Source organism: Trichoderma reesei (assembly GCF_000167675.1).
Source record: "Trichoderma reesei QM6a unplaced genomic scaffold TRIREscaffold_5, whole genome shotgun sequence".
NCBI lineage: Eukaryota > Fungi > Ascomycota > Sordariomycetes > Hypocreales > Hypocreaceae > Trichoderma > Trichoderma reesei.
In genome coordinates, this window is record NW_006711152.1 from 223285 (window position 1) to 240800 (window position 17516).

General features: G+C 54.7%; 3 protein-coding genes across 3 annotated transcripts; 1 reads left to right on the forward strand and 2 right to left on the reverse strand.

Moving 5' to 3' along the window:
• Positions 1-1720: 1720 nt before the first annotated feature.
• TRIREDRAFT_120892 (uncharacterized protein) lies at positions 1721-4528 on the reverse strand (the record flags this gene model as incomplete). Its single annotated transcript, XM_006963749.1, has 2 exons — positions 1721-4294; positions 4349-4528. 2 exons carry the CDS (start codon positions 4526-4528, stop codon positions 1721-1723), a joined length of 2754 nt encoding a protein of 917 aa, XP_006963811.1.
• A 574-nt stretch (positions 4529-5102) lies between these two features.
• On the forward strand, positions 5103-8777 carry TRIREDRAFT_120893 (uncharacterized protein; the record flags this gene model as incomplete). Its single annotated transcript, XM_006963571.1, has 2 exons — positions 5103-5291; positions 5583-8777. The coding sequence occupies 2 exons, from the start codon at positions 5103-5105 to the stop codon at positions 8595-8597; spliced, it is 3204 nt and encodes a 1067-aa protein (XP_006963633.1). The 3' UTR covers positions 8598-8777.
• A 622-nt stretch (positions 8778-9399) lies between these two features.
• Positions 9400-10513, reverse strand: TRIREDRAFT_76247 (uncharacterized protein; the record flags this gene model as incomplete). The annotated part of the gene is made up of 2 exons (XM_006963750.1): positions 9823-10513; positions 9400-9735 (listed from the first exon to the last, which is right to left on the reverse strand). The coding sequence occupies exons 1-2, from the start codon at positions 10219-10221 to the stop codon at positions 9400-9402; spliced, it is 735 nt and encodes a 244-aa protein (XP_006963812.1). The 5' UTR covers positions 10222-10513.
• Positions 10514-17516: the final 7003 nt, after the last annotated feature.

Below are 17516 nucleotides of genomic sequence, written 5' to 3' on the forward strand. Positions count from 1 at the left end.
CCTGTACCTGACTCGACACTGACCCTGCAGCGCCAAAGCCGAGCGATTGTCGGAGACTCACTCGCAGTTGAGCCTTGGAGGAAGCCTGACGCACCGATTATCGACTTGACCAGACCTTTTACGTCAAGACTGCCTCTAGTATGTACTTTCCATCTTACTTACCTACGACTACTAGATCCGTACGAGCATATCGTTTCTCCGAGGCATCTCTTCTTGCTAAGATCATTCATTCTATCTTTGGTTCCGTATCCTTTTGCCACTTCGTGTCTCGAGCGTGTAAAACCAACTCTAGAACATTCAACACCATGGCCGATATTATCTAGCGCCCCCACCGAACCTTCACCACCTTACTGTAAACCTCAATACATACAAGCACTCCATCCCCATCTAAATCAAGGCTGTGCTTCTCACCTTCGGCGCCTTCCGCAACTCCATACGAGTAAGATACACTCAGACTATATCCTCCCAGCCACGGTGGCAAAGTGAAACATGGAAAAAGCATGTCACGCATGAGCTGTGCTTCTACTTGGGTTCCTTGGCCGAAAGCTTTGTATGTAGAGACCTACCTTGCCTACCCATGAAGTCATGCATGTTGGGTGTAATAGGCCATGTAACCCCCCCCACAAGGTTAAAAAAAAATAACAATGCGCTTCAGCCCCAGGATATCGGTCCTCATAGTATCAAGAGAAAACGGGGGAATCAGCCCTCGTGTTACACGCATCTTATCGAGGCACACTCACTCAATCGACTCATGAAGCACATGTGCGGATATCAGCATCGAGTTGCCTTACACAGACCAGACCATTCCCCGTACAACATCGCACCAGATACACGGGCAGACCTGCTTCAAAGCCAACCTCTGGTTCCATGCACGCTTCTTACAGCCATACTCTTCACCTCCTCACAACGTGGCATCGTCTGCCCTCCTTTCGCCTTACCTAGCCATATGTTACCCTGGCTCACCCATCACAAAAGACCCTTGTGACAATGGCTTCTCATTCCAGCCTCAGGAGTCAAGAGACTCACAAGATCAAGCCCAACTTCACTTACTGCACAGACATTTCCTCCCTGGCCTCTCCTCACCATCACCATATGACCATGTCCCTGCATTCCTTTTCAGGTGCAGCCACGATTGCCAACAAGATGCGCTGGCAACAAGCCTCGTTACACATGGCTGCCTTGACTTGCGAAACAACCTCTTGAACAGTGACCCCGTCATTGGGACCGTGTGGTGCCTTGATCCCATCCTTCCATTGACAAACGAGCAATGACACGACACAACCACCCCGCAGATGGCTTCATATACACAAAACACCAATGCTCAATTACATCAATCCATACGTAAACTCTATACAGTGGTATTAGCCAGCCATTCAGCTACCGGAATTGCCACCCCCTCTGCAATCCTTCGGCCCCCGTATCCCTTCACCGAACAATCCCGCTTCTACCTTGTGGGATGTTGTCCTATGCATCTTACAGCCCTCGGCTTTTTTCTCCGAGTCACTGGTTTGACCCATTTCGGATACCGATTCCTCTTGAGCCGCACTAGTCGGATGGTCAGGAATCCTTCTGTCCAGCTCCCCCCCCCCCCTCTCTCCACAGGCCCTTGTCCCAATTCTTGATTCAAACCCCTTCTTGAATACGTCAAATACTCGCGCCATAGGTAGTCTCCGAATCACTTCCTCTAGTGCAGAGAAACTCCCAAGTAAAGAAAAGTGGCTCAGATAGCGAGCTTCTCCAAAGAGTAAGCATCCACCTTCTGACTGATCAGGTGTCCCGTCTCTCGAACGCTTCGCTGCACCACCTCACCTCCAGACACCACCTTTTCCCTCGTAGGCAACGACTTTGTCTTCAAGCCCAGTGGCAGTAGTCGCGACTCCCTGTTCTCCAAGTGGACAAGGATCGGCTTGTTCGGGCCCTTGCTCTGCCTGGCTGCACTGCCCTTCTGCACCGCGTTGCCGAATCGCACAGTCTCGCTCAGGATGCCGTTCAGGAAGACCGCCTCTTCAATGCCCTCTAGTGCGGCAGTCACCTCGAGTCGTAGGGCCGTCAGGAAGTCGCTCGCCTCAGCCTTGTCTGCCCACGAGATGGCATCATTGAACAGCCATCCGCCAGCTCCCACAGCATCCAGGCATCGGCCAAGGAGGTCGGCAATCAGGGCAATGACGCCATCAGGCGGAGGCTCATTGCCCTCCGAGTCAAAAGCGGTAGGGTCAATATAGAGAGAGGTCCACGCGCCGCGCAGTAGTTCCACCCGCAGCAGATAGATGAGTGACATGATGTCGTCCGTCGACACCGTCGTCCGGAGCGCCTTGACCGTGTTGAGTGCCGGCAACCGCCACAGCTTGGTGAATGCGAGAGTCAGCCCACGAGAACGGCTACTCGAGTCATCGCCGAGGTAGTGCTCCGTCACTGCAATCTTTCGCTCCAGGTCGTCCAGGTCCATCTCAATGTCCTCCTTGTTGCCATCGCCGTTGTCGTTGCCGCTGTCACGGTGCGGCTCGCTTGTCAAGAGCTTGGTCGTATCCCGTTTGCTCTGGGGAATCAAGTCCATGCTGAGCATCAGTGCCCGAATGGCAAGCAGGAGCTCGACCTCGCCTAGCTTCGTTGCCTGCAAGTAGTTGAGCAGGAGGGTCAGCGAGGGATCGGCGTCCGCAAGGCATCGAATCAAGTCGCCCGCTACGGCGCGGTTGTCCGATGCCTCGGGGGCCAATTCATCCCTAAAGGCTGTTCGCAGGTTAGACAAGGTGAGGTGGCCGGCGACCACCAGATACGTAGTGACATTGCTCTCGGGCAAGACGAGGCGCAGCTCAGGTCGTACCGAGTCTCCATCCGCCTTGGTGTCAACCGAGAAGACCTGACTAATAGCATAGATGATCCATCTGCGGTCGGCAGTAGGATACGATGCCCCCGAGAGCCACTCCCACTCAGGCAACTCCTGCGCGTCTGAGCCCTCCTGGGCCTTTGGTTTCTCGCCGTTTGCCTGAGTTGTGCCCTTCTTGGACACGCCAAACTTGCTGCGCAAGATCTCTTCCCACTTGCCCAGCTCATTGTCCGCAAGTAGTTTATCGGCTGCCTCCGTCTCCGTCTGGAACTGAGCGAGGTAGTCATCGGTTAGAGTTCCTGGAACTAGCTTAGAGAATTCAAGCGAAGTTTCGCATCTGATCCTCTTGGTTGGAATCTCCAGGCCGGTGCCCCGCCCGATCGAGTCGATCAAAAGGCCTTCCTTTCTCCGTTTGCCAGAATTCTTTGGCGGTTCCACCTGGATGGTAACCAGGATGTTCTCCACTAGGGCGACGACGAGATCCTGGCTCCGCAGATAGCTAATCAGCTGGCATGACCGCGGCGTCGCGCCTTCGGTCGGGACCTCGGACCAGTCCAGTGTGGCCTTGGAATGAACGGATCGATATTGGTAGTTGTACAGGCCGATAGAGGTCAGTGAAGATGCGAGGATGAATGGCTTGAAGAGGCGGGCAAAAGACTGTGCGTTCTCCGCCTCAATGGTTGACTTGAGCTTGGGGACAGCTCCAGTCAGGTCATAGACGCCGATGGCACCCTGCTGGAGCTGGAGAAGAAGGCCAGACTGCACGTCCACTTGATAAGCAGGCGACGCGTCGTTGACTTGACTAGCGATAGTGGTGATGGGTACGATGTCGAGAGGGACCAGGTGCTGGACGTCCGCCGGCGCCGATGCATCCCCAGATACAGCTGCCAGAATGATCAAGTGTCGACTCTCCACATCCTGACTGGAGCTCTTGGAGATGAGAGCAAAAAGTTCCACGTGCGAGGCAGCGGACTTTGGCAGCGCGCTGAAGACCTCGGGTCGGTTCTTGAACAAGCCTTCAGTGAACTCGGCCGTGCTGCCCGACAAAGCGTATTCGATGTGAAATTCTGATATGGATGTAGCAACCAAGTCCTGAACCATTGACTTGGATGACGAAGTCCACTGAATGGCCAGGGTTTCCCCAGACAGGCAGACAATCTCTCCATCTTCGCAAACGGCTATAATCTCGCCAATGTTGGCGGCTTCGTTCGAGGGCGAAGAGCAGGTGAGATACTTGACCGCGGAGGTGTTGAGGACCTGGGATACGCTGTTCGACGTCGTTTTTCCATCGCGGTGCGCCACGTCTTTGAAGAGAGTTATCTTGTGAGCACCCGCATCGGTGGTTGCGATGAACGTATATCGAAGGGCATCGCTGCTGTTGTTGCGACGGACTCTGACAGAGTAAGGAGGGCAGGTGAATGATTCCTGGGGCGGAATCGGGTATGAGGTGATCAATCGTGAGGCAGGGACCTATAAGATCGTCAGCACGATGTCATTGGCCTATAAGCACAGGAGCAAACATACGTCGTAGATGCTTGTTGTTTCTCCGTCAACGCCCACCACGAGCTCCGTTCGCTTCCTCTTCTTTTGGCCGTCCCGCTGGCCATAAACCTCCCTGGCCACGATGTTTCCCTTGGTGTGGTCCAGCGGCTTCGGCAGCGTTGCCAGCACGTATGGCTTGTGTATCCGGTACTCAGAAGCCATGGCGGTTCGTTGTTGTTGCTGGACGCTTTCCAATGGCAGGCTGGCTGAATATTTTGCGGCTGCAGCGATAGAAGCTATCGCGATAAAGAAAAAAAAAAGTTCTGGCAGCGGCCGTGCAAAACTCCGGAGTGGGGTCGCTTAGGTAAGTGGTGTGGCGGGGCCGCGATTGTGGCGCGAATCGGCAGGATCCCTGTCAGTTGCAACTGCACGCGTAAATGGAGCTTCGACGCGTCTGAATTGCTGCAAACCCGACAACACAAGGCTCTTGAGGAGACCTTTGCACCAAATGCGAGCTTGACGAGAAGATCTAGACACTGATGAGGCCTCGCGGACATTTTCTTTGGATCCTCTTCCCGCTTCTCCAGCACTGCTCCTACCTAGGATAGGCATATCCATCTCGCCCCTCGGCTTCGTCGTTGCTCTGGATATCGGCGGCATTCATGTCGACATAAAGGTGAGGGACTGAGGGACAGGACGCAAGAATGAGTACAGCCATAAAAGCACCATCACCGCTAACGCTGCGTTTCTCCCACATAGGCGCGCTGAATCAATGGGACCGGTCCTGGTCGCGACAATGGTGCAGGGCGAAAATGGCGAAACCTCCTCTAAGAAGCTTCATCCATTCTTCACCAAGGCCGACATCGACCAGCCTGCTGCTCCGCCGCCGTTGCCTATAGATGCTGCCCCGGCAATATCCGACGCAGCTCCTGCAGTTACCGCCGAAGGTCCCAAAAGAAAGCGGCGAAAGACAGATACACCTCTCGTCCAAGATGATTCAGAAGGCAAGAAAGCTCGCCGGGGAAGGAAGAGCGCAAAGCAGACGCTCAATGGAGCTATCTTGAATCATCTCAACCGGCCAGAGCAAAGCGACGAAGCCGCAAGAGACAGTGGGAGCGGCCAACCAGCTTCCAGCCTCCCTCCACCGACCCTCGACGAAGCCTCCACACAACAGCTAGGCGATGCTGCCAACCAGACCTCGAGCAATACCGAACCTTCACAACCCTCCACTGCAACTTTGCGAGTTCAAACACCTGCCCCTGTGCAATTGAAGAAGGTGCTCAAGTTCAACCCGAAAACGGGAACATTGGGCTCTCCTCCGAAGCCAAAAGTCATTAGCAAGCCAAGTCGCATGGTTACCATCAAGTATGGACGGGATGATGAGCATCGAAAAAATATGGGCAAGAAGATTGAGGGAATACTCGAGGGAAAGCTACAGCTGTCGCCGGTGCCTAGCAAACGCAAAGTGACCGAGCCCAAGCAGGCCCAAGCGGAAGTGGCACCTGAAAAGGCGAAAAGCACACACCCATTCTTCACGGGCAAAGCGAAACCGCAGTCTGAAGCCTGTGCGCAAGCGGATCCATTAAAGAAGTCCTCAAGCCACAAAACCAGGGTTTTCATGTCCACGCCTGTGTCGCCAAAGAACCCCAGGAATCCATTCGCCCCGGTTGGAAAGGGCATCCAGTTTGGTATCAAATCAGGCGGCACAAAGGTTCCGGGTGCCACATACCCACTATGGCCAGCTCACGGTATGGCTCATGTACGGGGTGATGACTTGTCAAGTACGAGAGCAGTCGTTCAATGGTCTGGAATGCGGCAGAGGAGGTCAAAGAGGGCCGCTGTTGCTATTGCCCCACAAGAGTCCGTGTTGCGGCATCTCGAACATGATCTAGATGTCCCGGGAATCCGGCAGAGTCTTCCTAGAGACAACAACAGCTTCTTACCAGCTCCTTCTGAATTACGCGTACCTCAGAGACACTTCGAAAGCGGACGAAAGCTCCAACGCCGGATTCGCCCACAGCTACAGAGTCGCCTTGCCGATGACTCCTCTTATTACGATGTGGATGTTGACGAGCTCGTGAATCAGCAGACTCCCAAAATTCATCCTGCCATCAGCCGTCTGTACAGAGCCCTCGAAGTCCAGCTGTCAGCCTTTGACAGATCACAGTGCGAAGGCACCTCTTGGGTTCAGAAGTACGCTCCGGTCACGGCTGCCCAAGTCTTGCAGCCGGGAAAGGAGGCACTGCTGCTGAGCGACTGGTTACAGGCCCTTAGGGTGCAATCTGTAGAATCAGGAAGCTCAGAGGGCGACAAGGAGAAAGGCCAGCCCAAGAAGAAGAGGAAGAAGAACAAATTGGACGGGTTCGTCATCGATAGCGAAGAGGAGGACGCCGAAATGGACGAGATTTCCGACAGCGACGGGGACTGGACCTCTCTGCCCGGCTCGAAGCTGATCAAAAAGTCCGTGATGCGCAGTCTCAATACGAGTAAAGGCAGCCGTCTCACGAATGCCATCATTTTGAGCGGACCCCACGGCAGCGGCAAGACAGCAGCGGTTTACGCGGTAGCAAAGGAGCTGGACTTTGAGATTTTCGAGATCAATGCCGGTAGTCGAAGGAGCGGGAAAGACATTCTGGAGAAAGTTGGCGATATGACGCGTAACCACCTGGTGCAGCATAACCGAGGCGCCGACTTCACTGCCATCGATCCGGAAGAGGTAGCCAACGAGATCAACTCCGGCAAGCAGGGCATGATGACCTCTTTTTTCCAACCAAAGCCCAAGTCGCAGCCATCGAAACCCCAACGAGCGAAGCAGTCCAAGGAGAAGGAGAACGTGGAGAAAGAGGCAAAGGCGCCACCTAAGAGTCAAAAGCAGTCTCTGATTCTCCTTGAAGAAGTCGATGTCCTTTTCGAAGAAGACAAGCAATTTTGGGCAACCCTGACGAGCCTCATTGCACAGTCCAAACGACCGTTCATCATGACTTGCAATGACGAGAGCTTGTTGCCCATCCAGAGCTTGAACCTGCATGGCATCTTTCGGTTTTCCCCCGCCCCTTTGAGCACTGCCGTGGATCTCTGTCTGCTGATTGCTGCCAACGAAGGCCATGCCCTTCAGCGATCAGCCGTCGAAGCCCTGTACAAGTCTCGTAATTACGATTTGAGAGCAACGATAACCGAGCTCAGCTACTGGTGTCAGATTGGCGTTGGCGATCGCAAAGGTGGATTTGACTGGTTCTACCTCCGCTGGCCCAAGGGCTCCGACTTGGATGAGAACGGCGACGTGGTACGAGTTATCAGTCAGGATACCTATCAGCAGGGCATGGGATGGTTCAATCGAGACCCTATCGTCGCCACGAGCGGACTGGAAGCCGAACAAGAGGCCATCAACCAAGTATGGGACTTTTGGAGTCTCGACATGGGAGACTGGTGCACCGGCACCTGTATGAGCTCATGGGCCACGAATACCGCGGCAAGTCTTGGCACATTGGAGGCGTATGACGACTTTTGCAGTGCCATGAGCTCTGCGGATCTCTGCTCAGGGGGCGCCTACGGGGTCAAGCTGCAGGAGGTTATGGACCCAACAATACCCGAGCTCGCGACCCACGTCAGAGAAGACTTTATCCTGGGGCAGGCTCTTCTAGATGCCGATGCCATGGTGCATCACGCCGCGCCGAGCAAGGCCATTTCGACGTGCGTCAAGTCTCTCGCCCGGGCGACACTGCTGAACTCGACGACAAAGACATCCGACGCAGCGGGAGACTCGGCACAGGCCTCTGCTCTACGGCCAATAGACGAAGGGCAGGCTGTCTCAGTTCTTGACTCGTTCTTTCAGTCGTGTCCTCACCAAATGACCAGGATGGACATTGCTATCGCCTTCGACCCCATTGCCGTTCCTCCCAAGGTCGCTCCAACAGCATACCTCGACCCCTCCGTCTTTGACCGCACCCTGAAGCTCATTGTCCTCGACGTCGCGCCCTGGGTCCGCGGCATCGTAGCATACGAGTACCAGCTCATGCAGCGCCGCCTGAAACTGAGCAACCTCATGAGCGAAGGCGGCAAGCGGAAGCGAATGCGCACCACACGGAGCGCATACTCGGCGCTCGAAGGCGGAGAGCGGAGAACGACGAGGCGAGAGAGGCACTTTGGGGATTGTCTTTCTACGCAAAACGTCTTGCGCACGGGAGGCGACAGATGGACGGATTTGGTGACGGACGAGATGGCAAAGTCGGAGCTGGGGGATGAGAGCACTGCGGCGAGCAGTCCTGGGTCTGACGACATCGCGTTGCCGTGACTTGCGGAGAAGTTGGATTTGACTGACCGGTTATGAGCACATGCGCAGAGATTGACGGGGCCTTTGAACCAGGCGTCTTGGGACGAAAAGATGTTGACCATTTATAATTCGGGGGATATGGAGCATGGAGCAGATACCGTGGGTTCTCAGGGCGCGTTGTTGAACAGAACGGCTCTCTTTGGTAGTGAAGCAGAGATGAGCCCAGCATTACCTACTAGTTTCAATTACATGCCATTATAAGCTACATTATGATGTTTACTTTCACCGTTTGTGTAGATGCTCATATGCTTCGTTCACCCCCTTACGTACCCTATACTTAATGAAAGGTCTTGTATGTACATTAAAAGAGAGCCATGGCCGTTTTAAAGATATAATAGACTCTCTTGAGTATGAGGACAGTAGTACCTGTAGATGTACTGCAGCTCTCTCATCAAAGCTACAGAGCAGAATAATTGCCGGTCGATTTGTGAACAAGTCCAGTCCTCCATTGAAGTCAAGCTCGAGATACAAATGATGAGCATCACCAGCGATCAACTCAGGTAATAGCAACACATTCTTGCGAGATCATCCTCTCCTTAATGGCATTGATGGACTGAGTCAAGCAAGACGACAAATTGAAATATGATATCGTACTATGCTCCCAAGACATCGAGTCCCATCTCCAACCAAGCCAACAGCTGTCAAACCTTCCGTGTCCAAAGGTATGAACCCGTCAGCAGAATCTTACAACGTCAAGTACTCAACGACACCAGAAACCAGTACCACGCTCAGCCAGTCCATCCAAAAGAAAGAAAAAAACCAATCAATTCAACAGCCTCGCAAACCCAACCCCATCAAACACTGGCAACAGCAGCGCCTCCAACCGCTCGTCCCCCGCCAGCGCAGCGTTAAACTCCCGCAGCGCCACGAGATCCTCCTCCGCCGTCACGACGTGCCGCTGCAGCTGCCAGTTGGGATTCTCCTCGCTCCCGTCGGCCACCAGCCCCCGCCGGAGGACATTGTCCGCGATGATGATGCCGCCGGGGCGCAGGAGCCGCGTGGGCGAGCCCGGCTGGGAGCCGGCGAGGATGTCCCTTAGGTAGGCGGGATAGCCTGACTTCTGGGCGTCGATGAAGATGAGATCGTATGGCTCTTGAGGCTTCAGGGCTGAGAGACTGCATGAGGCCTGTTAGTTCTCTCACAAGTTCTCATTAAACGAGGATCAAGCAAGATGAGTGGACATGACTTGCGTTTTGAGCGCATCTCCCACAATGAGTTCCACATTCTTCGCGTCATGCTTCTCAAACGCCTCTCTCGCAATCTTCGCATAGTCCTCCGAGAACTCAAGGCCCGTCACCTTGCCGTCCTGGCCGACGGCATGCGCCCACACGAGCGCAGAGTAGCCGACATACGAGCCAATCTCGAGGATCCGCTTGGCGCCAAAGGCCCTGGCGAAGAAGACGAGGCTCTGCGCCTGCAGGTTTGAGACCATGTACGTCGCGTGTGGATGGTTTTGCTCGACCCAGGCATGATAGTCGACAAGGTACTGTGGCAGCGAGGTCGAGTTGCGCTCAGAGTAGGCCGTCACCTCGGCGGCTACCTTTGGGGTGGGATAGAGGTCTCTGGTGGTCGGCTTGTTGGCCATGTTGGATCGATGGCAATGGGTTCAGATGTAGATTGAGAATGAATTTGCTTGAGATCTTCACAATTGCACCATCAAAGAGGCTTCATCCAGCGTTCATATACGTGCTGCATGCAAAGAATTCTCTCGTAACTCCTCAGGGCCAGAGTCGTAACTATCTTGAGGTGAGATTCGGTCTCCGAGCGTTGATGCGGAACGTCGGCGCGTACTCTAACGCATGTTGCAGACGCAGACAGAAGACGTTCGGTTGATCATCGTTAGAGTCAATTGCGTTATGTTCTCGTACTATTTCTCTTTTCCCCTCATCGGTCTCCGAGGCCGAGAGCCGATAAAAGTGCCCAGCATCACATCTGATAAGCCCGTAGAGGATTCATTTTGCGTCGTCATCCGTCTCAGTATAGATGGAAAGCGAAACAAGCCTCCTACATGGCCGACATCAAGATAAAATCACATGGCTGGGGGAAACATAAGGAACAGAAGGCAATCGAAGGCGCTGCTGGTGCCTCGAGCTGGCAGATGGGTTGTTTCGCGGTCCGCACCATGCCTCGTCTCTATGCCGGCATGGCCTCGGGCTCTAATAGCAAGAGAGGGAGCGGCCTCACTTTGCATGATGCCATCAAGGCTCTCGACAAGGCGCGACAACCAGAAGGATCACCAAGCTGGTGAGGGGTCTAGGTCCAGCGCCTACTGCTGGGGCCTACCGACCTCTGACGAAATCCCGCTTTCATCGGCCGGCTTTGCCATGCCGTGTTTGCTCCGTCTCAATATCCTGAATGAGGCAGCGGCAGGAGTCGAGAGCGAGCGGACGGAGCATGTGCCAATCAGGCAGCCCGGCCAGAGCATCGCGGATCCCCATGCTGTCATTGAGCAAAGCCGGCTCTGCCTGGATGAAACTGTGCTTCCGATCAGCTGCTTTGTAGTGTTACTTGTACGTGCGCAAACAAGCCGAATCTGGAGTATAACCCGATAGCCGAGAAGCAAAGGCAGCGGCGGGGGAAGGATTCGTAATATTGGCTTATTCCACCAGCCAGTGGACCTTGGCTGAAGAGGCAGGCAACCTTGGGCTCATGGCGGAAGCGGACCAGGGCTGGTCTTGTGTTGGAACTTGTATTACAAGCAGAGCAGAATAGACGGAGAACGTCCTTGGCAAATGGCCTTTGAACCATGGCGCTCGCTCATGGGGTTAGAGGTTGGAGGAGCCGCCCGGGTAAAGGAGGTCGTCCTCTAGTGCAGCAAGGACATGCCAGTCTGTGGAACCAAGGGGACCGTAAAGGTGGCACTTGGTTCAACCTGTTGGACTTTGCCCGTCATGAAGGCGTCTAGGCCCAAGGGAGCAGGGAGCCGTCATCCGGCCCTCCGCCGTGCCACCGGAACGCGAATAGGCCGGGGAAGAGGTAAGAAAGGCAGAGAGACGCGGCCTAAGGCTAGGGCGGGGAGCCTCAGCTGCCTCCGATCAACTGCTCAGTTCGGTTTCAGGGATGGTACCAAGTTAAGGAGGTCGGAAAGGGATCACCGTCGTTCGCCATCATGAATTGACACAGCCTAGAGGGCGAGATGACGAGAAACACGGCTAATCTCGTTGCGGACTGGGCGCAGTTGATGCTCGGTCCAAGCCAACGGGCGTTGCAGTTGGCTGCCGCCTCACAGCTGATGATGCCGATGATACCATGGTGACCCCCCCGGTAGGCAGAGAAAGCGAAGAATGTGAGCAAATGAGAAAACAAGAATGAATCGGAAAGCAGCTCGTACATGGCGTCGAGGCTAAGGGGGGCCTTCGAGCCACTCAAGACGTGTTGCCTAGAGGGGGACTGCATGCTCATATTACATACCTACTTGCTTGTACTACTTCGTACTCATCGCAGGCTTGTGCGGCAGCAGGGCAGTACTCGTCCGGGCAAGCATGCACACCACCTACCTGTCTGTCTGTAGCGTCTGAAAGGGTGCCTTGGGGCCATAATACGTGTGTGTGTGTGTGTGTGTGTCTTGTAAGGCGTGCGCGCACGCCCAATGGCATATCGACTCCAGCAGCAGCTTTTCTCGTTGTGCTTGTGGCGGCCCCTGAGAGCGACAGGAAGCTCACATGTACGTATAAGCGTCGATACCCAGGGTGTGCGATGTATTGCTGTCCTTCCAGACACCCTTCTGCCTCGTTTGTAGCCCTCGGCCGGCGGCACCCAGATGCCCTAACCAGAGGTGAGAGGCACCGTCATGCCCCAAAGCAAGCCTGGCGCCTAGTTTGTAGCTGATGCCATGACCTCTGCTGATGCTAGGCGGTGCCGACCAAAGAAGCGCTTCGGCGCATCTGATGTGATGTGTGGTGTGCATGTTCTGCCACGGCTCCAGCGTGAGTACCTGTAACACTGCAAGCCTGCTGCGGCCAGTCGTGTCTGGGGCGGCTCGCCTCCAAGTCGGTGCAAGGTTGTTCGTGGCGTTGTCTAGGGCAGGCCAGCGATGACTAACGAGCAGCAGTTGGGCCATCGTGCGTCTGTACTCTGCAATAGATTGCCCATTCGTACTTGAAAGAGTGGGCTCGGGAGTCTCGTCAAGGCCGCCCGGCGAGTGCAAATGCTCGTACGTACTGTTTTGCGGAGCGCGGAATAGATTACCTTGGTGGGATGAGGACGGGTCGTTTGTCGCACGCAGTCGCCTGACTCTGAGGGCGAAATGAAGGGGAGCAGACAGGAGCTGCGATTATGGGAGAATATCAGCAAGCATGTCTGCAACCTACAGACTGGTCAAGGTAGAGAGGGTCTATCGCCGAGCAAGTACCTGACCTACTACGGTGGTAAGGCAGTTGACTCGGAGAGCCTCAAGTCCAAGCAGCCCAAGACCTTGCGAAGCAGCCCGTACTCCGTATCGCCCGGCCGTCTTTGATACTGTCATGCCGGCCAGCCATGGGTCTCTGATGGCTGCTCCATCGAGGGCCTCTAGCTTGACGCCAGAAGGATCGAGGCTGATTGATGATGGAGTCCCGGCCCGCTTTTGGGTCCTGTGCGCGAGACATGCTTGGAATCGAGTGAGAGAGACGGAGAGTCGAGATGACGAAGATGCGCATTGATGTCGCATCAGGGAGACGACGCAGGATTATTAGGCTTGTATGTATGTACGTGTATGTATGGGTGAAGAGGTGATGCTGCGGTGAGCGGTTGATGCCTTAATGCCTGGTGAAGACGCTGAGATAACAGGGTACCTGTGCTTCGGTGGTGCAGCACGCATAAACAGCTGTACCTGGTTCACTTGGAGTCCGTTGCTCTTGCCGTAACAACAACTTGGACACACTTGCGATAAGATAAGGTACAGTACCTTGGGCTTGACTTCTTCGCTCTTCACTCTCACAACACCAAGAGCGACGACGACGATCCAATCACGCGGCCGCAGGACAGCTTGTTTTCGAGGTGGACCGGCATCGTGGTACAGGGCATTGCGAGTACCTAGGTACGTTCAGTGCAGGGTGTAGCAAGTACGAGTGCAAGTACAGGAACGGAGCCTCGCTGTCTCGCGGACGCCACACGGAGCATCACTCTTGACCATCTATTCCGTACAGAGGCGGCAGTGTTATTACTCAGTCGCACCGTGGCTGTGGAACGCCGAATGCAAGGTGCTAATAAGGGTCTCTACACCTTAGCGGGCTCCAACCATTACAGGTACTCACAATTGACAAGCGAGGTCACAGCCGAGGAGCCCGACGTTTGAGTCGACTTGATGCAGGTGTGTCTGCTGTTTAGGACCGCTGCCACCGAGCCTGAGATTCCGAGGAGAGAAGAAAACTTTCATCATTGACATGGGAAACGCTCTTGGAGGAGGAAAAGGCAGAAGACGAAAGACGGCGGCATATCACAAGTGCTCTAAGTAGAGAGCTGCAGGCTGATAGGCGGCTGATGGACCCCACCGTTTCCTAGCAGTGTGAACAAATCGAATCTCGGAGAGCCTCGGCTTCTCTCTGTCCAGCCATCACAAGATTCACCACTGACATGCAGCCTCGTTACGCGCAGGCGACTTTTTCGCCGTCATCCTCACCATCATCAGGGGCGGGAGTCCATCCGACTGCTGGCTTGGTTTGGTTGGGCCGTGTCGTGTCGTATGTTCTCGTGCTGGGCATGGATTCGATGAGTTGATCCGAATGCGACCTGGGCAAATATTGGTTCGGCCTCCACGTCCTGCGCCAAGGCAAAAGGCAAACAGAGGCTATCTTTAGCGCCTCAATCCGCCTGCGTGCGAGGTGGTCCAACGGCAGGGCCCTGGACTTGGACTTTGGACTGACTGACTGACGACGAAACTCCTGGCCCAACTCGACTCCGCTTGCTGACGCCGTCGTGGATGAGCGAGCAGATGCACCCGCAAGCGTTCGTTGTCTTTCGCCGTCGGATTCCAGCAAAGAACAACGCAAGCAAACTCGGAACCTGCTGCGTCCGCACTCGCTCTCCACACAGTATTCGGCTATGGCGTCCCTTTCGCCTCGTTGATGGACCGCTCGACTTGACTGCTGGCTTGTTTCTCCCTTCTTGTACCTACTCACATGCCTGGTACATACATCTGTGCATTGAAGAAGGTATTACTAGGTATGGGGCACCTTGAGTGGAACAGTCTCTCCTCCTCTGCGCCTGTGATTCGATGGCCGGACCACCTGGATAACCATCGCTCGGTAAGAATGGCTGGCTGGAGTTGGATGGCTGCCGTTGAGCCACGAAAACTTCCTCGAACCGATTCACGCAATCGGAGCCACTCCATCAGATTAGCCAAGCGTCGCCCCTCGTCACAAGCAGAGCGTGGCAGTGGTTCCGGCACGAGTTGTCGCACAAGGGCAAGTCTTGATCAGAATCAAAGGGGGAGAATCCCATACGATACAGACGCCCTCGCCTCGGCCAAATCGTTCCGTTCTTGTTGCTCCTGAAGAAACGGCCTGTCTTGTTGGCTGTGATCCGGCCGATCTAGTGCCTCTACGGCTGATGCTTCTAAGCTAGCATGGCTAATTAACCTGCAAGAACAGGCACGCAACGGGCTGAGGCTGGGGGCTGGCCGTCACGCCGTGACCGCACCCTTGACAATATGTACGGAGCAGTGAGATGCCATCTCAGGTATCTGTCGCCCATCGCAAGGAAGTACCAAAAACAGTACAAGTACGCTATGATGATAGCAATCTCTGCAGTGTCTGTTCTCATCATGCATCATTTAGATCATTCAGCAGCCCGCCACTACTCACGGCCTCTCGTCTTTCTTCGCGGGGCTCCCGATTCTGCAAGTGAGCCGCATTGGCTGACGTTGAGCTTCTGCCTCTTTTGACCTCTAATCTTGTTCGCACACCCCATATGATCAAAGTCGCCTTCTCTGAGCTGCGGTGCCGCAAGCACACCCCCCTTCGATGGCTCGTGGGTCTGTGATTGGCCCCTTGGCCCCCTCGAGGCGTGGCTGATCAATGGAATACTAGCTTGATGACTGGAACAGGGCATCAGCGAACAGCTATTGTGACCGTTCTTCACAGACAACCTTGTCGACCCTCATGTTACATAGCAATCAAGCGATGCCCCGGACAGGCCTGATCTAACGTCGAACGTCGCGAACACTTGGGGGCCGGCATCAAACGATTTTTGTCCAAGTCATGAATGACACACTGCCCTCAGTATCCAACACTGGTTACCATCCACTTCAGCTTGGCTTGGGCGCTGTTGGTAAACCTGGCGCCCGGAATCCCAGACAGCGGTATGACCTCTGCGGTCCGTACAACCCCAGATGCGACTCTACCTGACTGCCGACTGTGTTGCCCATGCCCGGACGGGGAGGCGTTATTGGCAGGGCTACCAAGTACAAGTACACGATGACGGTGGCTGTTGGCTGGCCACGATGCAATCCCGCACCTGATACGGAGCGCTCTGGGCGTTGAATCATGAGACATGGCGCCCTGGTATTGGCCTTCATTCCTCGCTTCGAAGGAAGTGGAAAGCATCGTGGGCACGGTTTGTTGCCTTAGTCCCTTGCCAGAGATGAAAAGTACGAGCAGTCGTGCAGGCAACCTCTGGGAATTGCGGGCTGTTTCTCCCAAGCGCAGTTCAGCTTCTTGTCCTTCCCAACGGGCCGAGACATGGCAGTCCGTGTTCCATTTTCATTTGCAGACGAAACACGCTACCCTCTTTTCTTTCCCTCTCTTCCCACGGCAACATCTCGTCACAGGACGGCTGGTTCTCGGTAATCAGCGAGATTTGCCCTCTGTTCCTGGAGACGGAGATCAGGGGAGTCGAGTTGCTCTCCCGAGCACACTGTACTGCACATGTGTTGCAATCGCCGCATACTACCTGGTCAGTGATCAGAGCACAACGGAATGAGACGCCTCCCGCATGCGTGATTTTATTGCTTCGAGACGAAATGTCATCTTCATGATCAATGTGTCCGGCTCCAGGCTGCGTGTATGTACGGAGAAGACACACCCTGGTTGCCTGGCTCGGAGCGGATTTGGTGAACAAGCCATGCTAAGCAACCCCTGCTAGGACTTCAAAGGGAGCTGCGTCGTCTTGCCTGAAAGAGGCTGCTGCTGCTGCTGCTTGGTGCGAGGTACGATACGACGACTTGTATGTACTCTGTATGCTTCTGACCAAAGCGTTGTGGATTAGTTAGAGCTGCTTTGAGCCTCGTGATACAGCTTCAGCCTACTGATTTGTAGGTAGATATGAGCGCAAGTGCTCCAGAGGTGTCCATGCCACACCTTGCAAGCATCGCCTCTCCGAAACTTACAAGTCGACGGCCACAGACGAACGAGCATTTGGGGCGTCTCCTGCACCCATGCCACCTGACGGCTTTCTCAAAGAACGCACATACTTGTACGTACAGTACATGACACGTTATACAGCCTACCACTGTTCATCTTGCAGCTTGCCATCGTTTGTTGATGTGAGTCGTCGTCAGGACCATCACTTCCGTCCGAGAACTCGGCGTATCTGCACGTCAATACCTTGTAATAATCGCAGGCTGGCGGATAGGAAGGACATGGATGCCCTTCTTTCATGTTGCTAAACCCTTTTCAACCTCCCCTGCTTTTTGCGCGCCCCCACGCCTGCGCATCATGGAGTTGCAGGCAATCTGCTGATCGAACGGTCACTCTTTTTGCCACCTGCACGAAGTAGTAGTTCAGAGGCCAGCGCACATCACTTGGTCGTGGCCATACCGGTTATTGTTCTATGCTACCTAATTCATCGGATTACTACGGCAAAGTTCACGTTTTGCACCCCTAGGATCGACGTGTTTTCTGCAGCATGTCTCTCCTTTACAAACCAAGAGTCTCCTACATACGTACAGTACAAGTCGAACTA